Source organism: Pipistrellus hanaki (genome assembly GCF_964339955.1).
Source record: "Pipistrellus hanaki genome assembly, chromosome: X".
NCBI classification, from domain to species: Eukaryota; Metazoa; Chordata; class Mammalia; order Chiroptera; family Vespertilionidae; genus Pipistrellus; species Pipistrellus hanaki.
Window position 1 is genome coordinate 72502287 of NC_140524.1, and position 17701 is coordinate 72519987.

At 43.0% G+C, this 17701-nt stretch overlaps 1 protein-coding gene across 3 annotated transcripts in view; it reads right to left on the reverse strand.

Annotated features, from left to right (window-relative positions):
* The window catches only part of PHKA1 (phosphorylase kinase regulatory subunit alpha 1), a 236260-nt gene that overhangs the window by 25220 nt on the left and 193339 nt on the right, over nucleotides 1–17701 (reverse strand). For all 3 annotated transcript variants that reach the window (XM_084869451.1, XM_084869452.1, XM_084869450.1), the window contains exons 26-27: nucleotides 16693–16794; nucleotides 15574–15689 (exon numbers count right to left, since the gene is read on the reverse strand). In XM_084869451.1, the coding sequence (XP_084725577.1) occupies nucleotides 15574–15689; nucleotides 16693–16794 (218 nt within the window). The remainder of the gene's footprint in view (nucleotides 1–15573; nucleotides 15690–16692; nucleotides 16795–17701) is intronic.

Sequence of the window (17701 nt, forward strand, 5' to 3'; positions counted from 1 at the left end):
ATTACACAATTTATCTGGGGGAAAAAACTGTAAAGTGAGCATTTTTCTATCACAAGACCCATTCTTACTCTAGTGCATAATATAAATGTGAAAGACTATCTGATAAGTGTTCTTACTCTTATCCTATATAATAAAAGCCCAGCAACTGAATGGAACTACTGAAATAACCAGAATGATCACAGCCCCTTACCCTGGCCAGTCCTGCCACCCTGGCAGGGATGGCCAGCAAACAGCACGCAGCCCCTCCACCCAGCCAGCCCAGCCCCCACCGAGCCTCCCCACCCCAATCAGGGGCGGGGATTGTCCAGGCCGGCCCCACCCCCAAGAGGGCCCACCATCCCAATCAGAGAGGGGCTGGCTGGCAAACTGCCTGCGGCCCCTCACTCCAGCCAGCCCCACCCCCCAACTGCCACCCAACCTAGATCAGGGCCATGGTTAGGTCCCAATGGCCCCATCAGGGTAGGCCGGCCAGACCCCACCTGTGCACTGAGCTTCTATCTATAATAATAAAACCACAATGTGGTAATTAGACCAGACAGCCAAACAACCTTCTGGACATCATTTTGGACAACCTTCTATCAATAGATGAAGTGCAGCAGCAGGGGCTGAGGCAGGGGCGGTAGGGGCGATTAGGCAGGCAGGCAGAGTGGTTAGGGGCATCAGTCAGGCAGGCAGAATGGTTATGATCAGGCAGACAGGCAGGCAGAGTGGTTGGGGCAATCAGGCAGGCAAGCAGTTAGGGGCTATCAGGCAGGCAGGCAGAGTGGTTAGGGGTGATCAGGCATCAATGTGAGATCTAGAGGGCAGTGTTAGTTAGGGGTGATCAGGCAGGCAGGCAGGCAGGCGAGTGGTTAGGGGTGATCAGGCAGGCAGGCAAGCAGTTAGGAACGATCAGGCAGGCAGGTAGGCAAGGGGTTAGGAGCCAACAATCCCTGTGGAATCAGGCCTAAACTGGCAGTCAGACAGCCCCTGAGGAGTCCTGGATTGCCAGAGGGTGCAGGCCCGGCTGAGGGACTCCCCCCACTACCACCACCCCCGTGCACGAATTTCGTGCATTGGGCCTCTAGTAGAAATATAAAACTCTACCCTGCCACCTCTCAAACCCAACTCACGAAAGGCTCCTGAAACCACAAAATTAGATCACAGATTCAGGCTAGCAGTTCAAAGTGTAAAGCCTTTCACACCTTTCTCCTTCCCCTTGGACTCCCTGTCTCAGAAGAGGCATGCATGGTAGGGACGCACAAATGAAAGCTCAGAAAAGTCATTCTTTTGGGGTCCTGTGGCGTATCCAGGAAGAGACAAATTGATCTCCAAAAACCAAGCACCAGACTCTGTCCCTTCCTCATCCCGAGGCCTCAGCTTCAGGCAGGCAATCCGTGTGACGGGAGACAAGGAGAGACCCCTCTCGAATTTTCACAGAGACAGGAATGCTTAGGAGGCCAAGATAATAGAAACCTAAGGACCCAAATGCTGGGGCCCATGCTGCCAGGACCCACACAGCACAAGGCCAAGAGGAGCTCGGACCAAGTTCTAAACAGCCATCCCGGGGCATCCAAGGCTACAGCGCATGCTGGATTGTGTAATGGCAGGAGCTTGGGCATTCTAGAAGTGGAGGGCTCACCCCAACCCCTGGGCCCCAGGGGCTCTTTGCCTGGGTGCCCTTCCCGCAGATGCTCAGCCCAAGCTGTGCCAGCAAAATTCCTTTGCTGGGGCAGGATCACAGGGGGTAGATTGGGGAGGGATGGTTGTGCACACATGTAATTAGCTCTAATTATCCCAGGCTTTCAGTTCACCTACTTGGGGCCTGGAGCTGCACCAGGGGTAAACGTGGCCACAGAGCTGCTGCTCCACCGAATGAGCCCTGTCACCAGGCCGGGAAGCTCTATCCCAGTCCACAGCACCCTGTGTTGGCTTGGGGATCTTTGTATGTCCTCGGTCGTGTGCCTACACTGGCCGCTGGCAAGATTCGAGAGTACTTGGCACTAATGAAAAAGGAAGGGGTGGTGGTGGGGAGGGGAGGATGAACTGGTTCTCAGCTGCGATTGAAGGAAGTGCTAGTGCCCAGCTCTCCTGTCTGTGTAAGTCCTACATAAATGTGAGCCCAGAGCAGTGGCCAAGGCCAAAAAATCCCTGGGATTTTGGATGTAACTGCCAAACTGAGGTGTCCTAGACCATGCTCTATCTTCTCGCCCCCAGTCATTTCGAGCCTCATCCACCAGCACTCCTCTCCTGCAGGTGACATAGCCAGGGCTCAGAGAGGTTAGGGAACTCACCCTAGGTGGCACAGCATGCCAGGGCCGCCACGAGAGCCACTGCATGGGATTTGAGATTCGCTCAAAAACAGGTGTGTGGGGACCTGGGAGGGAATGCTTCCAGGTCCTCCTCTCTCTGTCATCTCAGATCCCTAGCCCTCAGCAACCCTGGTCCCTGTGTACTTAGTCCATTACCCACCAGATCCTTCCAGCCAGTTCAGCAATGTCTATGCTAAATGGAACCAGAGCGCAGAGGAGAGCAAGCTCAGCCCCAGGGACCTTAGTTGGAGGTGGAGGGATTAGCCTTCCCAAAGCCGGATTTTTCAGCACACTTGCTGAGTCCCTCCCTTCGGCTTCCAGGCTCTCTGTGGCTGTCTATCTCACCCACCCTGTGCATCTCTCTCCTTGCTCCTTGCTCTTGATCCTGTTTGCTCTTCCCCATATCTCACTGGGCCTTTTGTCTCGGTTTCTCATTGGATCTCTGCCCGTGGAGAACAACCCTGCTTCCCCTGCAAAGGAACACACCAGCAGAATCTGCCTTTTCAATAAAAAAAGAAAACAAGAGGTGAATTAAAAAGCATTAACTTAAAAACAATCCATGTGTCTGCAAATGCATTCCAAATGGCAGCACTTTGGCGGGTGTGGCAGGGGCAGAGCATGTTGGCCACATGTTCTGGAGCCTCAGACACAAAGTGTAGGGGGCTCAGCACCTCGCTATGGACCCTTCCCCCTAGCCATCTGGGATGGGAGGGTCTGGGGAAGGGACTTAGTCTATACTCACCCTCCAAGACCCCCACCTGATTCGGTAAACTGTTTGCCCTGTTCTGGCATCTGCTGGTCCCTCTTACTCCCCCAGTACCTCCAAGCCTTCCTATGCTGACCCCAACTCTCCTTCTGCACCAGACCTCCCCCCAGAGATTTCACCCTATCCCTCCCTCAGCCCCCCAGTCTTCTATCCCATACTTCTTCCTGCCCTGCTCTGCCCCACCTTCATTCTGCCCTCCTGCCCCAGACCACCAAGCAGCTGTTTCTAGGAGAAATGGTTAGAACAAAGCTTTCCTTGGCCGGAAGAAACTCCCCAGGGAGCTGCATGCAGAAAGGCACTCCCAGTCCTGTACCTGCAACTGCTCTGTCCTACCAGATGCCAATCAGAAATGTGTCTCTGGCCAAAACCGGTTTGGCTCAGTGGTAGAGCGTAGGTCTGCGGACTGAAAGGTCCCAGGTTTGATTCAGGTCAGGGGCATGTACGTTGGTTGCGGGCACTTCCCCCGTAAGGGGGTGTGCAAGAGGCAGCTGGTCGATGTTTCTCTCTCATCGACGTTTCTAGCTCTCTATCTCTCTCCCTTCCTCTCTGTAAAAAATCAATAAAATATATTAAAAAAAAAAAAAAGAAATGTGTCTCTGGAGAGAGAGGGTAGCAGAAGTAGGCTGCTATCCTTTGAAGCCCCTCATCAGGAGAAAACTCTTCTGACCCCCCCACAAAAAAAAATCACCCTGCTGCTTCCCTTATCACTTTCAGCAAACCTCCTTTGCCTCTTTCCCTGGAAGTGGAAGGATTGGAGCACATCTATACATATAAAAGAGTAATATGCAAATTGACTGAATGGCAGAACCACCAGAAAGACTGCTCGACCAGTCTCTATGAGGCACACTGACCACTTCTTGGTTCCTTCCCCTGGCCAGCAGGTCCCATCACACAATGGAAAATAGGGAACTGTGGTTGGGTGGCGGGGGACATGGGCAGCGCCAGGCCACGGCCCCTTCCCTGCCAGTTCGCCACACACACAGAGGCTGACCCATGATGGGGGTGGGGCTGGACCTCTTGGTCCCCCACCAAGTCTGCAGGCTCTGATCACCTGATGGTGAATGGGGAACCAGTGGTGGTGGGGGTGGCAGGACCAGCTGCCAGCAGCTGGGGAAGATGGTCCTGATCACAGGCCAGGCCTAGGGATCATACTCATGCTCTGGGCCTCAAGTCTATATAGTAAAAGCCCAGCAACCTTTATGGTGGAACAACCACAACGACCAGTTGCGATGACCCGCAGGCTGCTAGGGCTGCCACAAGTGCCACTGCTGAGGCTGAGGGCCCTGGGGCCAGTTGTGCAGTGGCGCCAAGGTGCCTGTAAAGAAGAAGGTGAAGGCTGCCAGCGTGAGCATGTAGCTTGAGATGAAGGCCCTGTGAGACAAGTTCAATCAGCTGGACACTGAGATCATCCTCACCAAGGCTGACAGGTCAGGGCAACCCTCCCCACATGGCACCAGTATTGGGCAGCAGACTTTAGCCCAATCTACGTGAGCAAGACTGAGAACTGGGGTGAGTGACATGGCATGAAGACCTGAGGGTCCCTCTTGGAGTGGACCAGCTCCTTCGATCTCCGAGTCCCGGCTCTAGCGACAGCCACCTGGTGCACAGGGCTGGAGGGTACTGCTCGGGAAGTCAGGAAGGCAGCAGAGAGAAACCCTGTGGACCTGCTGCCCGACTAGCAACACAGGACCTGGCAGCACCAGAAAGAACTGGCTCAGAGCATATTGAGCTTGGGGTGAAGGCAGCTGCCTGTGAGGGGCCTTGCCACAAGCCGGCTCCTGGTGGCTCCCACCTCAAAGGAAACTTGATCTTTGGTTTCTTAATTCAGCCTATCCTGGCTAAAGAGGAGCAGCTGGGCACATTTTAGGGAGAATTAAGACTCTAAAACAGTGTGTTCTGTTCTGTGGAGATTGCTACCCAGTTGTCTTATGCCTACATTCCGGGTGATTGTGGGGCCAGGCTCTGCCGCTGGGGCCACATCTTCCAATTGGCCTGTATTTGTTGCAAGGGCCCAAAGAGAAGAAGGGGAACAAGTTTTTCCATGCAATGGATTTGACCAGCAGATAAACTCGAGCGCTGGCTGTGTCTAATGTACACACAGAGGCACCAGCTCTGAGTCCGCCTGGCCAAAGGGAGCTCAGGGCATGTTTGCAGAACCTTCTGGTGGTTTCTGTTTCCTTGCTGAAGCCATCCTCCCTGGGAAGCCTGGGACCCATACTCAGCACCAGATCAGTGGATCTTCTCCAGGCCCCTCCACCCAACCGGCCCCAACCTTGATTGTCCCCCAAACCCTGATAGGAGCTGGTGTGGCCAACCGCCCAAGGCCCCTCCCCCGAATCAGACCTGCCCAATCGGCCAATCAGGGCGGGCCGGCCAGACTCCACCTGAGCACAAATTCATGCACCAGCCTCTAGCATAATATAAATGCAAAAGGATATCTGATAAGACTACTCAAATGAAATTTATTTCAAAGTAAACTTCAAGCATTGGCTCATTCTTTTTCTAAATGGTTTGTGACTCCTTAAAAATTTTTTGATTTAATAGTACAAGCTATCACAAGTCTATTTTAAAAGCAGGAGCAGTAGATTTAAGATTTTTCATAAAAAAGTGCTAAAAGATCAAATTTGTACCTTCTCAACTTGGACTTTAAAATCATATGATTTCCCAGAGTCTTAAAAATAAGCTTTGGAAGTTTGTGTTAATTATCTCTTTGTATAATACAATAACTCATCTATTCTCACATGAAGGAAAAAACAAGTGAGAGATTATAATATGAAGTTTGTTGACTCCGACCAACTCCCAGTAATTTAAGTGTTTTTCCTATATGTGTCCACACCTTTCATAACAACAATAAAAGTCTAATTTTGGAACAATACCTGAAAACAAATTTTTAAAAAAGGCTGACATCTAATCTGGTGTTCTTTCTGATCTCTCTCTCTCTCTCTCTCTTTCTCTTTCTCTCTCTCTCTCTCTCTCTCTCTCTCTCTCTCTCTCTCTCTCTCTCTCTTTTATTTTTTTAGGTCAGTAAATTTTTATTCGATTTCTCACATGAGCAAGGAAAATATAGTTGCTTTATTTCTTTTATTTTTTATTGTTGAGAGTATTACATATGTCCCTTTTTCTCCCCATTGTCCTCACCCATCCTGGCCCTGGCCCTGGCCCCCCTCAGCCCCAACCTTCACCCCCACTCATAATCTGTCCCCATTGGTTATGATTATATGCATACAAGTTCTTTGGTTGATCTCTTATCCCTCCCCCCCGCCCAGCCATCCTCCCCTGCCTTTCTCTAAGGTTTGACAGTCTGTTCGATGATTCTGTGTTTCTAATCTATATTTTTTTTCAGAATATGTTGTCTTGATATTGAACAAATGAGTGAGATCATGTGATTCTTATCTTTCTCTGACTGAATTATTTCACTTAGCATAATGCTCTCCAGGTCCATCCATGCCATTGCAAATGGTAAGAGTTCTTTTGTTTTTACAGCAGCATAGAATTCAATTGTGTAGATGTACTATAATACTATTTTTTAATACACTCATTGGCTGATGGGCACTTAGGCTGTTTCTAGTTCTTAGCATTTGTAAATTGTGCTGCTATGAATATAAGGATGCATATATTTTTTTCTAATAGGTATTTCTTTTCTTATTTATTTATTTATTTATTTATTTATTTATTTATTTAGTGTGTGTGTGTGTGTGTGTGTGTGTGTGTGTGTGTGATATATATATTCCCAGGAGTGGGATTACTGGGTCAAATGGGAGCTCCATTTTTAATTATTTGAGGAAATTCAATACTGTTTTCCACAGAGGCTGCACCAATCTGCATTCCCACCACCAGTGCACAAGGATTCCTTTTTCTCTGTATCCTCAGCAGCACTTGTCATTTGATGATTTGTTGGTTATTGCTATTCTGACAGGTGTGAAGTGGTATCTCACTTTTGTTTTGATTTGCATACCGCATACCTCCAATGAGCATGTTTTCATATGTCTCTAAGCCTTCTGTATGTCCTCTTTAGAAAAGTGTCTATTTAGATTTTCACTAATTTTTTGATTGAATTGTTTATCCTCCTTTTGTTAAGTTGTATGAGTTCCCTATAAATTTTGGAGATTAAACCCTTAAGAGATGTCACAATGGCAAATATGTTCTCCCACACAGAAGGCTCTCTTGTTTCTTGATGGTTTCTTTTGCTGTGCAGAAGCTTTTTACTTTAATGTGGTCCCATTTGTTTATTTTGTACTTCATTCCATTGTCCTAGGAGATGTATCAGTAAACATATTGATAAAAGCTATATCTGATGTTTTCTGCCTGTGGATTTTCTAAGATTTTTATGGTTTCCTATCTTACGTTTAAGACATCGATCCATTTTGAGTTTATTTTTTTGTATGAAATAAGTTGGTGGGCAAGTTTCATTTTTTTGGCAAATATCTGTCCAGTTCTCCCAACACCATTTATTGAAGATGGTGTCTTGACTCCAATGTATGCTCTCTTATCCTTTGTCAAATATCAATTGAGCATACAGGCTTGGGTTGATTTCTGGCTTCTCCGTTCTGTTCCATTGGTCTATGTGCCTGCGTTAGAACCATGCTATTTTGAGAACAGTGGCTTTGTGATATAGTATGATCCCTCCAACTTTGTGCTTTATTCTTAGGATTGCTGCAGCTATTCGTGGTCTTTATTTATTCTATATGAATTTTTGGACCGTTTGTTCTGGGTGTGTGAAATATGCCATGCCATTTTTATTTTAATGAGTATTGTGTTGAAACTTTGAGTAATATGGATATTTTGATTATGTTGATTCTTCCAATCCATAAACATGGTACATTCTTCCACATGTTTATATCTTCTTCTATATCTTTTAAAAAAATAAATCTTTATTGTTCAGATTATTACAATTCTTCCTCTTTTCCCCCCCATAGCTCCCCTCCACCTGGTTCCAACCCCACCCCATTCCCTTACCTCCCCTCCCACTGTCCTCATCCATAAGTGTATGATTTCTGTCCAGTCTCTACCCGCACCCTAACACCCCTTTCCCCCCGAGGATTGTCAGTCCACTCCCTTTCTATGCCCCTGATTCTATTATATTCACCAGTTTATTCTGTTCATCAGATTTTTTTATTCACTTGATTTTTAGATTTACTTGGTGATAGATATGTATTTATTGTTCATAATTTTTATCTTTACCTTTTCTTCTTCTTCCTCTTCTTAAAAACTACCTTTTAGCATTTCATATAATACTGGTTTGGTGGTGATGAACTCCTTTAGCTTTTTCTTATCTGTGAAGCTTTTTATCTGCCCTTCAATTCTGAATGATAACTTTGCTGGGTAGAGTAATCTTGGTTGTGGGTTCTTGCTATTCATCACTTTGAATATTTCTTGCCGCTCCCATCTAGCCTGCATAGTTTCTGTTGAGAAATCAGTTGACAGTTGTATATGTGCTCCCATGTAGGTAATTAACTGTTTTTCTCTTATTGCCTTTAACATTCTCTCTTTGTCTTTTGCCCTTAGCATCTTAATTATACCAACTGTGGTGTGGTATTCTTTGGATTCCTCTTGTTTAGGGTTCTCTGTGCTTCCTGGACTTTTAAGTCTATTTCTACAACCAGGTGGGGGAAGTTTTCTGTCATTATTTTTTCAAATAGGTTTTCAGTATCTTGATCTCTCTCTTCTTGACACTCCTATAATTCTGATGTTGGTATGCTTGAAGTTGTCCCAGAAGCTCCTTACACTATCTTCACATTTTTTAATTCTCTTTGCTTTTCCAGTTGGGTGTTTTTGCTTCTTCTTATTTCAAATCTTTGACTTGATTCTTTGGATCCTCTAGTCTGCTGGATCTTTGTACATTATTCTTTATTTAAGTCAGTGTATGCTTAATTTCTAGTTAGTCCTTTTTCATATGCTCGAGGGTCTCACTAAATTAGTCAGTGGTTTCTAGAAGATTCTTGAAAAACCTTATAACTGTGGTTTTGAACTCAATATCCAATAGTTCGCTTTCCTTCATTTCTGTCATTTGTGACCTGTGTCTTTTTCTCTGCATTTTGGCTGCTTCCTGTGTTTATATAGTGGCTTTGTGTGCTAGGTGTCTTATAGGGCCCAGTGGCTCAGCCTCCCCAATTACCTGAGATGGATACTCTTGGTGCACCGCTTTGTGGGCTGTGTGCACAGTCTTGTTGTAGTTAAGTCTTGATTGTTGGTATCACTAGCAGGAATTGACCTCCAGGCCAGTTGGCTGTGAGGATCAGCTGTGTCTACAATGGGAGAACTTCTGTGCTGGAGACACCCTTATGGGGCAGGACTTGCTTCAGTGGGGCTTTGGTGCTCACATTGCATGTGTTCCTTATGAATCTGAGGAGTTGTAATTTGGGTGGTCCCACTCTGACCACTGGGAGATCTAAGGATGTGAAAATTTAGCCTCTGCTTGAGGCCATCCAGCAGGAGCTACGGAGAGATCTGCATATTCCTCTTCTTTGTTTGGGATTTGGAGGTGCCCAGATGAAGCCCAGCTATGAAGCAATGCAAGCTTCTGTGGGGCCTTGCGCCTTCTTTTGGTGGCTCTAGTGCTCTCTGACCCAGCTACAGTTTGTTAGGTAATTTTAGGTTGCAAAGAGCCATGCCATTCATATGCAAAAGCCTCTGTGCACAGCTTGGGTGGGGCGGGGTCTCAGGGTGGAGCAAAGAGCTATGGCTGATCCTCAGCTCTCCCCTAAGAGGCCCCTATGGCTCAGTGTCTCTAGGTAATTGCTGTAAGCACCTTTGAGAGAAAGCTGCCCTTGAGTTCTGCCCGAAACCAGACAGTCCAGTTTCTCCCTGTATGAGTCTGGGTTTCCAGAGTCTTGCCCAGAACTGGAGTTCAGAGCAGTTGGGAGCTTGTGTCTTCTTCCCAATTGAAAAAGACAATCATGTACTCAGTTGCCAGAGCACCTCTGTACCTCTACACTTTACTTTGCACCTCCTGTGAGTCTCAGTGTGCTTTTTTCTTTTCTTATATTTGTAGAATTTCCACTCAGTCAGCCTTCTTGTGGTTCTGGATGACGGCTGCTTTGTCTTTTAATTGTAGTTTTGAAGTGGTTGTACAAGGCAGCAATTTCAGGTGTTTACCTATGCTGCCATCTTGGTTTCTCTCTTCTTCTATAACTTTTTTCGAAGTTCTGTAATTTTCTGAATACAGGTATTTTACTTCCTTAGTTATGTTTATTTCTAGGTATCTTAATTTTTGTTACAATGGTAAATGGGACTTTTTTTTTTTAGTTTCTCTTTCTGTGAGTTCATTGTTGGTGTATAAAATTGCCATAGATATCTGGGTGTTAATTTTGCATCCTGCTACATTGCCAAATACATTTATTAAATCAAGTAGTTTTTTAATGGTGTCTTTAGAGTTTTGTATGTACAATATAATGTCATCAGCAACTAGTGACAGTTTAACCTCTTCTTTTTCCAATTAAGATGCCTTTTATTTCTTCTTGTTAGATCGCTATAGCTAGCACTTCCAGTACTATGTAAAACAGCAGTGCTGAAATTGGGCATCCCTGTTTATTACTGTTTTTAGGGCAAAAGTTTTTAGTTTTTGCCTGTTGAGTATGATGTTGGATACAGATTTACCATGAAAGGCTTTGATTATGTTGATGTATGATCCCTCTATTCCCACTTTGCTAAGAGTGTTTATCAAGAAAGAGTGTTGGATTTTGTTGAATACTTTTCTTCATCAATTGATATGATTGTGTGAGTTTTGTCTCTCAATTTGTTTATGTGATACATCATGTTTATTGAGTTGTGGATATTATAGCAGCCTTGCATCCCCAGAATAAATCCCACTTCGTCATGATGTATGATCATTCTAATGATCCAATGTGCTAGAATTCTGCATCTGATTTGCTAGAATTTTGTTGAGGATATTAGCAATTATGTTCATTAGAGCTATTGGCCTATAATTATCTCTTGTTAGTGTCTTTATCTGATTCTGGAATTAGGGTAATGCTGGCTTCGTAGAAAAAAATGTGAAACTGTGCCTCCCTCTTGAATTTTTTGGAATAGTCTGAGGAGGGTAGGTTTTAGTTCTTTGAATGTTTAGTAAAACTCCCCTGTAAAGCTGTCCAGTTCACAGCTTTTGTTTCCTGGAAGTTTTTTTTTATGACTGTTTCAATTTCCTCCATAGTTATAGGCCTATGCAGATTTTTTAATTCTTCATGATTGAGTTTTGGAAGGTCATATTTTTCTAGGAATATGTCCATTTCATCTAGATTGTCCAGTTTGTTGGGATAGAATTGTTCATGGTATTTTTTTTTAACAATTCTTTCTACTGTGTTTCCCCGAAAATAAGACATCCTCCGAAAATAAGACCTAGTACATGGAAAGATAAGACATCCCCTAAAAATAAGACCTAGTGCAACTTTGGGAGAAAAAATTAATATAAGACACTGTCATATTTTCGGGGAAACAGGGTATTTGTGTGTTTGGTTGTTACTGCACCTCTTTCATTTCTGATTTTATTTGGGTCCTCTGTATTTTCTTTTAGGATAGTCTGGCTAGAGTTTCATCAATCATGTTTATCCTTTCAAAGAACCAGAATCTTGGTTTTATTGATTTTTTTTTTGTCTCCATGTCATTTATTTCTGCATTAGTCTATTATTTTTTCCCTTCTGCTCATTCTGGCTTTTCTTGTTGCCCTCTTTCTAATTCTTTAAGTTGTAGAGTTAGATAATTTATTACTTTTTTATTTTTATTTTTTAAGTATGTCTATAGAGTTATGAACTTCCCTCTCAGGACTGCTTTCATTGCATCCGATAGATTTTGGATTTTTGTGTTTTCATTGTAATTTGTTTCCAGGTGGTTTTTTTTTATTTTTTCTTTAATCTCTTTGTTAAACCAACCATTGTTTAATAGCATGCTATTTAGCCTCCAAGTGCTTTATGTTTTTTATTTAGTTTATTTCTAATTTCATTCCATTGTGATCTGAGAAGGCGCTTCATAAGATTTCAATCTTCTTGAATTTGAAGTGACTTTGCCTGTGTCCCAATATATGCTCTATCTTTGAAAATTTCTTGTTTGCACTTGAGAGGAATGTATATTCTGTAGTTTTGGGTTGAAATGTTCTGAATATGTCAATTATTTCATTCTTTTTTATATATGTATTTTATTGATTTTTTACAGAGAGGAAGGGAGAGAGATAGAGAGCTAGAAACGTCAATGAGAGAGAAACTTCGACCAGCTGTTGCTTGCACACCCCTACTGGGGATGTGCCTGCAACCAATGTACATGCCCTTGACTGGAATCGAACCTGGGACCTTTCAGTCCACAGACCTACGCTCTACCACTGAGCCAAACCGGTTTTGGCAATTATTTCATTCTTATCCAGTGATTTGTTTAGGATTGCTGTTTCTTTGTGGTTTTGTTTTGTTTTGTTTTGCTTTGCTTTGTCCTTTTGTTTTGTTTTGTTTTGTTTTCGTCTAGAGAATTTATCCAGTGATGTACGTGGTGTAACAAAGTCCCCTACTAAGATTGTATTGCTGGTGCTATCTCTGTTGAAAACTTCCAGAAGTTTTTTTTTAATGTATTTGGTGCTCCTGTATTGGGTGCATATATGTTTACCATGGTTATATCCTCTTGTTTTAGTGATCCCTTTAATATCATGAAGTGGCCTTCCTTATCTCTTGTTATGGCCTTTAATTTGAGGTCTATTTTGTCAGATATAAGTATTGTTACCCCAGCTTATTTTTCATTTCCATTTGCCTGAAAGATATTTTCCCATCCCTTTACTTTCAGTCTGTGTGAGTCCCTTGTTTTGAGGTGGGTCTCTTGTAGACAGCAAATATATGAGTCATGTTTTTTATTCTTTCAGCTACCCCATGTCATTGGATTGGAATATTTAACCCATTTAAATTTAAATTTATTATTGACTAGAGGTCTGGTACACAAAATTTGTGCATTGGAGTGTGTGTCCCTCAGCCCATCCTACACAGTCTCCAATCTGGGACCCCTCAAGGGATGTCTGAATGCCTATTTAGGCCATATCCCAGTAGGATTGGGCCTGAATGAGCAGTCGGACATCCCTCTCACAATCCAGGACTGCTGGCTTCCAACTGTTTGCCTGCCTGCCTTCCTGATTGCCCTTAACGACTTATTCCTGCCAGCCTGATCACCCCCTAACCACTCCCCTGCCATCCTGATTGATATCTAACTGTTCCCCTGCCAGCCTGATGTCTAACTGTTCCCCTCATTGCTCTCCCCTGCAGGCCTGGTCACCCCTAACTGCCCTCCCCTTCAGGCCTTGTTACTCTTAACTGCCTTCCCTGTAGGTCTGGTCCTCCCCAACTACCCTCCCCTGAAGGTGTGATCCCCCCCAACTGCTCTCCTCTATAGACGTGGGTCCCCCCAACTTCCCTTCGCTGCAGGCCCAGTCGCCCCCAACTTCCCTCCTCTGCTGGCCTGGTCATCCTTAACTTCTCTCCCCTGCAGGTTTGATCACCCCAACTGCCCTCCTGGCCTGATTGCCCACAACTACTCTCCCTTGCAGGCCTAGTCCCTCCCAACTGCCCTCCCTTGGGGCCATCTTGTGGTGGCCATCTTGTGTCCACATGGGGCAGCCATCTTGTATTGGAGTGATGGTAAATTTGCATATTACTCTTTTATTAGATAGGATAAGTACTTGTTTGTAGCCATTTTTATTTTTTATGCCAGTGTTCCTTCTTCCTTTTCTATTTCTCCTTTTTACTAGTACAACAGTCTCTTACACATTTCTTGCATTGCTGGCTTGGTAATCATAAACTTCCTTAGCCCTTTTTTTTATCTGGGCACTCTTGATTTTCACTTCAATTTTGAATGATAGCCTTGCTGGCCAGAGTATTCTTGGATCCAGCCCCTTTCTTTGCATCACTTTGTATACTTCATTCCATTCCTTTCTGGCCTGATGTGTTTCTGTTGCGAAATCATTTTATAATCTAATGGGAGATCCCCTGTAGGTAACTCTCTGTGTCTCTTTTGCAGCCTTTAAGATTCTCTCTTTGTCATTAACTTTGCTATTGTAATTACAACATTTGTCTTGGTGTAAGTTTTTTTGGGTTCATCTTATTTAGCACTCTGTGTGCTTGTGTGACTTTTTTCTTCCCCAAATCAGGGACATTTTCTGTCTTTATTTCTTCAAATAAGTTTTCTAATCCTTCCTCATCTTCTTGTCCTTCTGGCACCTCTATTTTATGGATGTCGCTTCATTTCTTGTTATTCCAAAGCTCACTTAAACTCTCCTTCTTTTTAATTTTTTTCTCCAATTGCTGGGCAGATTGGGTGTTTTATTCTACCCTGTCTTCTAAGTCACTCATTTGGTTCTCCACTCTTCTAGTCTACTGTTGAAATCTTCCATTGTGTTCTTTATCATAGCTGTATCATTCTTCATTTCCTCTTGATTTTTACATCTGTGGGTAAATTTCTCATTTAACTGGTTTAGGAACTACAATATATGACTCTTACTCTGAATTCTTTCTCTGATATACTGATTGCCTCCATTTCATTTAGTTCTTTTTTTGGCGATCACACCTTTTCTTCCCTTTGGGGGTTGTTTTTTTGTATCTTTGTTTTTCTGCCTCTTTTTTGCCCTGGGCTCCATGCTTGGGGTCTGAGGGGTTTAATGACCTAGGACTTGCTAGCCTGGAGGCTTAGTCTGCCTTGAATTTCACACCTTTATTGTTTCTGCTCTGAGTTGTAGCCTCTTTCCCGCTGGTTCTTGTCTTTCAGTTGTCCAATTCACATTCTTGCAGTTGGCATGTTCACATGCACAGTTTTTCTGGTGTGTGACTCCCTGTGGGGGCCTAGAGTCCTCTGGCATGCAATTCATTGTGTGGCCCTAGTACCCAAGAAAGAATGGCATCCTAGGACCTTCTGGCAGCACACATATAGTGTGGTTCTATGACTTGAGAGTGGGCACAGCAGGTCACACCAGCAGCTCTCACCTGGGCTTGGGGTAGGGTGCATGCCAGCAGACAGCTCTGACTCTGCTGGGGGTGGAGTGCAAGCTGGCCAGAAGCCTCTGACCATGCCAGGAACAGAGTCTGTGCTGTTATCTCTTCTTAAAAGTAATAAATCTAATTCTAGTTTCATAAAGAAAATTAATTTTAAAATTACAGGATGATCTTAATAAGGGGATCTCTGAGTTTTAGTATCAGAAACAAATTACTCTTCACTTAAAATTAACAAAAATCATTTGGTTCAGTAAAAGGAAAGCTGTCTAGAAAATGATTGCTACAAAAAAAAATCAAACAAGCTATTATGTGGCTTGTCATCTTATTTGTTAAAAGGCCATGAGCTCATGAATATTATGTAGAATTTAGGCAGGTTAAACTGTTAAAGGATCTCTAGTTGTTTCCCCTGACTTAGTCTAGATACACAGTATATGAAATTCCACCTGAAAAACATGCAGCTCACTTTAAACTCAGAACATAAAACAATATATATAATCCCAACAAAATATGACTTCAAAAAATGTTCTTAAACATGTCAATTTCTTAGCGAATCACCCAAGTAATATCTTACCTGCTTTATTTCACTTTTTAACTGCATGATCCCAGTTCGTTCAGTTTTGGTAGCTCCAACAGCACCAATCTCATGAATAGAAATAGCAGGGCTGATATTTGAATCAGTGGGGCGCACTAGATAGCATGATAGATTAAAGATAGAGGGGACAATCAGGTTCATTTTTTTTCTCCACCACAATTAAAAGACTTCAATGTATATCTTCCTTTTATTTTAATTTTTAAAACACACACAGAAGTAAAACCTTGCTATTCAAAGTGTGGTCTATGGACCAGCAGCATCAGCATCACCTAGAAGCTTCTTAGTAGAATTTTAGGCTTCACTCTAGACTTTTGGTCCAGAATCAAAGACTGCATTTTAGCAAGTTCTCCAGGTGCAGAGTAAGGCTTGAGGAGCACTGCTTCAAAGCCTTCTTTTACCAATCCATGTTCTGGTATCCATCCAGCTGACATTATATATTTATTTATCCTAAGCCAAAATGTTGAGTGTGGGAGATAACCACTTTCATTTGCTCTGTTGATTAGGTACTCAACACCAAGTGCAGATGAAAGACTAATTTGTGATGGGACCCTTTGTTTGAATTTAAAGGTGCATCAGATGCACTGTAGCAGCTACACACACGTACATGTGAGTCGTTTGTTAATCCTAAAACAGAAACTTCAATTTAGGATAATTTAAGGTAATGGATAAAGCAGTTTAAAACAACACATGAGCCCAGCCAGTGTTGCTCAATGGTTAAGTGCAGACCTAGGAACCAGGGGGTTGAGGATTGATTCCTGGTCAGGGCATATGCCAAGGTTGCGGGCTTGATCCCCATTGTGGGGCATGCAGGAGGCAGCTAATCAGTGATTCTCTCCCATCATTGATGTTTCTATATCTGTCCCTCTCCCTTAAAAAATAAAACAACATATATTGCAATCTACTTAGTTGATACTATCATTTAAGGGGAAAAGTGAGACATACAATGGTTTCCAAATATTGTTCCAGAAGACAGTCATGCTTTTAACTGTTCATATATTAGGGTTCTATTTATTTGTGGGGAAAAGATTCCTCAGATAAAAAAATACACTGTAAATCAATGACATATTTAAATACTCTGAAATGAAAATTCAACCTTACCACTGCGTTCTACTCCAAACTCCTTTCCACTGAGAATGTGATGCAGGAGGCTCTTCATGGCTGAAGGGCTGAGATTCATCAGGCCATCTGTGGCTTCCTCAGCTAGTCAGCAGAAATGTTAGGGCAGAGATATTTATAATTGGCCTGTCATACCCACCCTACTTTTCTCTATTTTCTTTTTTGTTTAGAATTTCTTTCTAAGTCACTTAATTGGAAGAATAAAATAACAAACAAACAAACAAAAACATTTCTAGCACCATACTGCCTAGATATTAAGACTGTAATTGATTTATAATAATTTAATGATTATGTAGTTTATGGATTAGCCAGGTCCTTGATTTATTTTTTTTACCCCCCTCCACACCATTAGGATACTCAGCAGGACTTTTATTTGAAGGTGGGAAGAATGAAAGGAGAACAATAGGATTGGAACTAATCAGAGAAAGGCAATGAATGTAATGAATGAATATGCAGACGGACTAAAATAATTAAAATTTGTCAGCCTGGAAATACAGAGATATAAAAGGTAATAGATATGAATCCATAAAATTATAAAGAATGTTGAGAAGATAACTTAAACCTGTTAATCAGCATCAGACACTTATTAAGGGGTTTTCTACCTATGTATAATGATTTTATGCAATGTTCGTACTAACAAGTATGACATGATACTTGACCTTGAGTGGCTGACCAATTATTTGGGATAGATTGGATATGTAAACAAGATAGACAATAATAAAATATGGCTATGTAAGTGCCAAATTATGGTTGATTAAATTAGTGAGAAGTATTGCTGAAGTAAGAGGTAGAGGCCAGACTAATGAGGATCTTAAATATCAGACTCAGGGATCTTAACTTTATCCTACAAGAAATAAATAGCCATCGTTTTGATGACTTCACAGGAAAAAAAAGATCCATAGCAGCCACTTAAGGAAAAGTTAAAAATGTTTGTGGGTTTATCCCTCATTCAGGTCTATTTTTTTTTTTAACAAAATTTGTGCATGGGGGG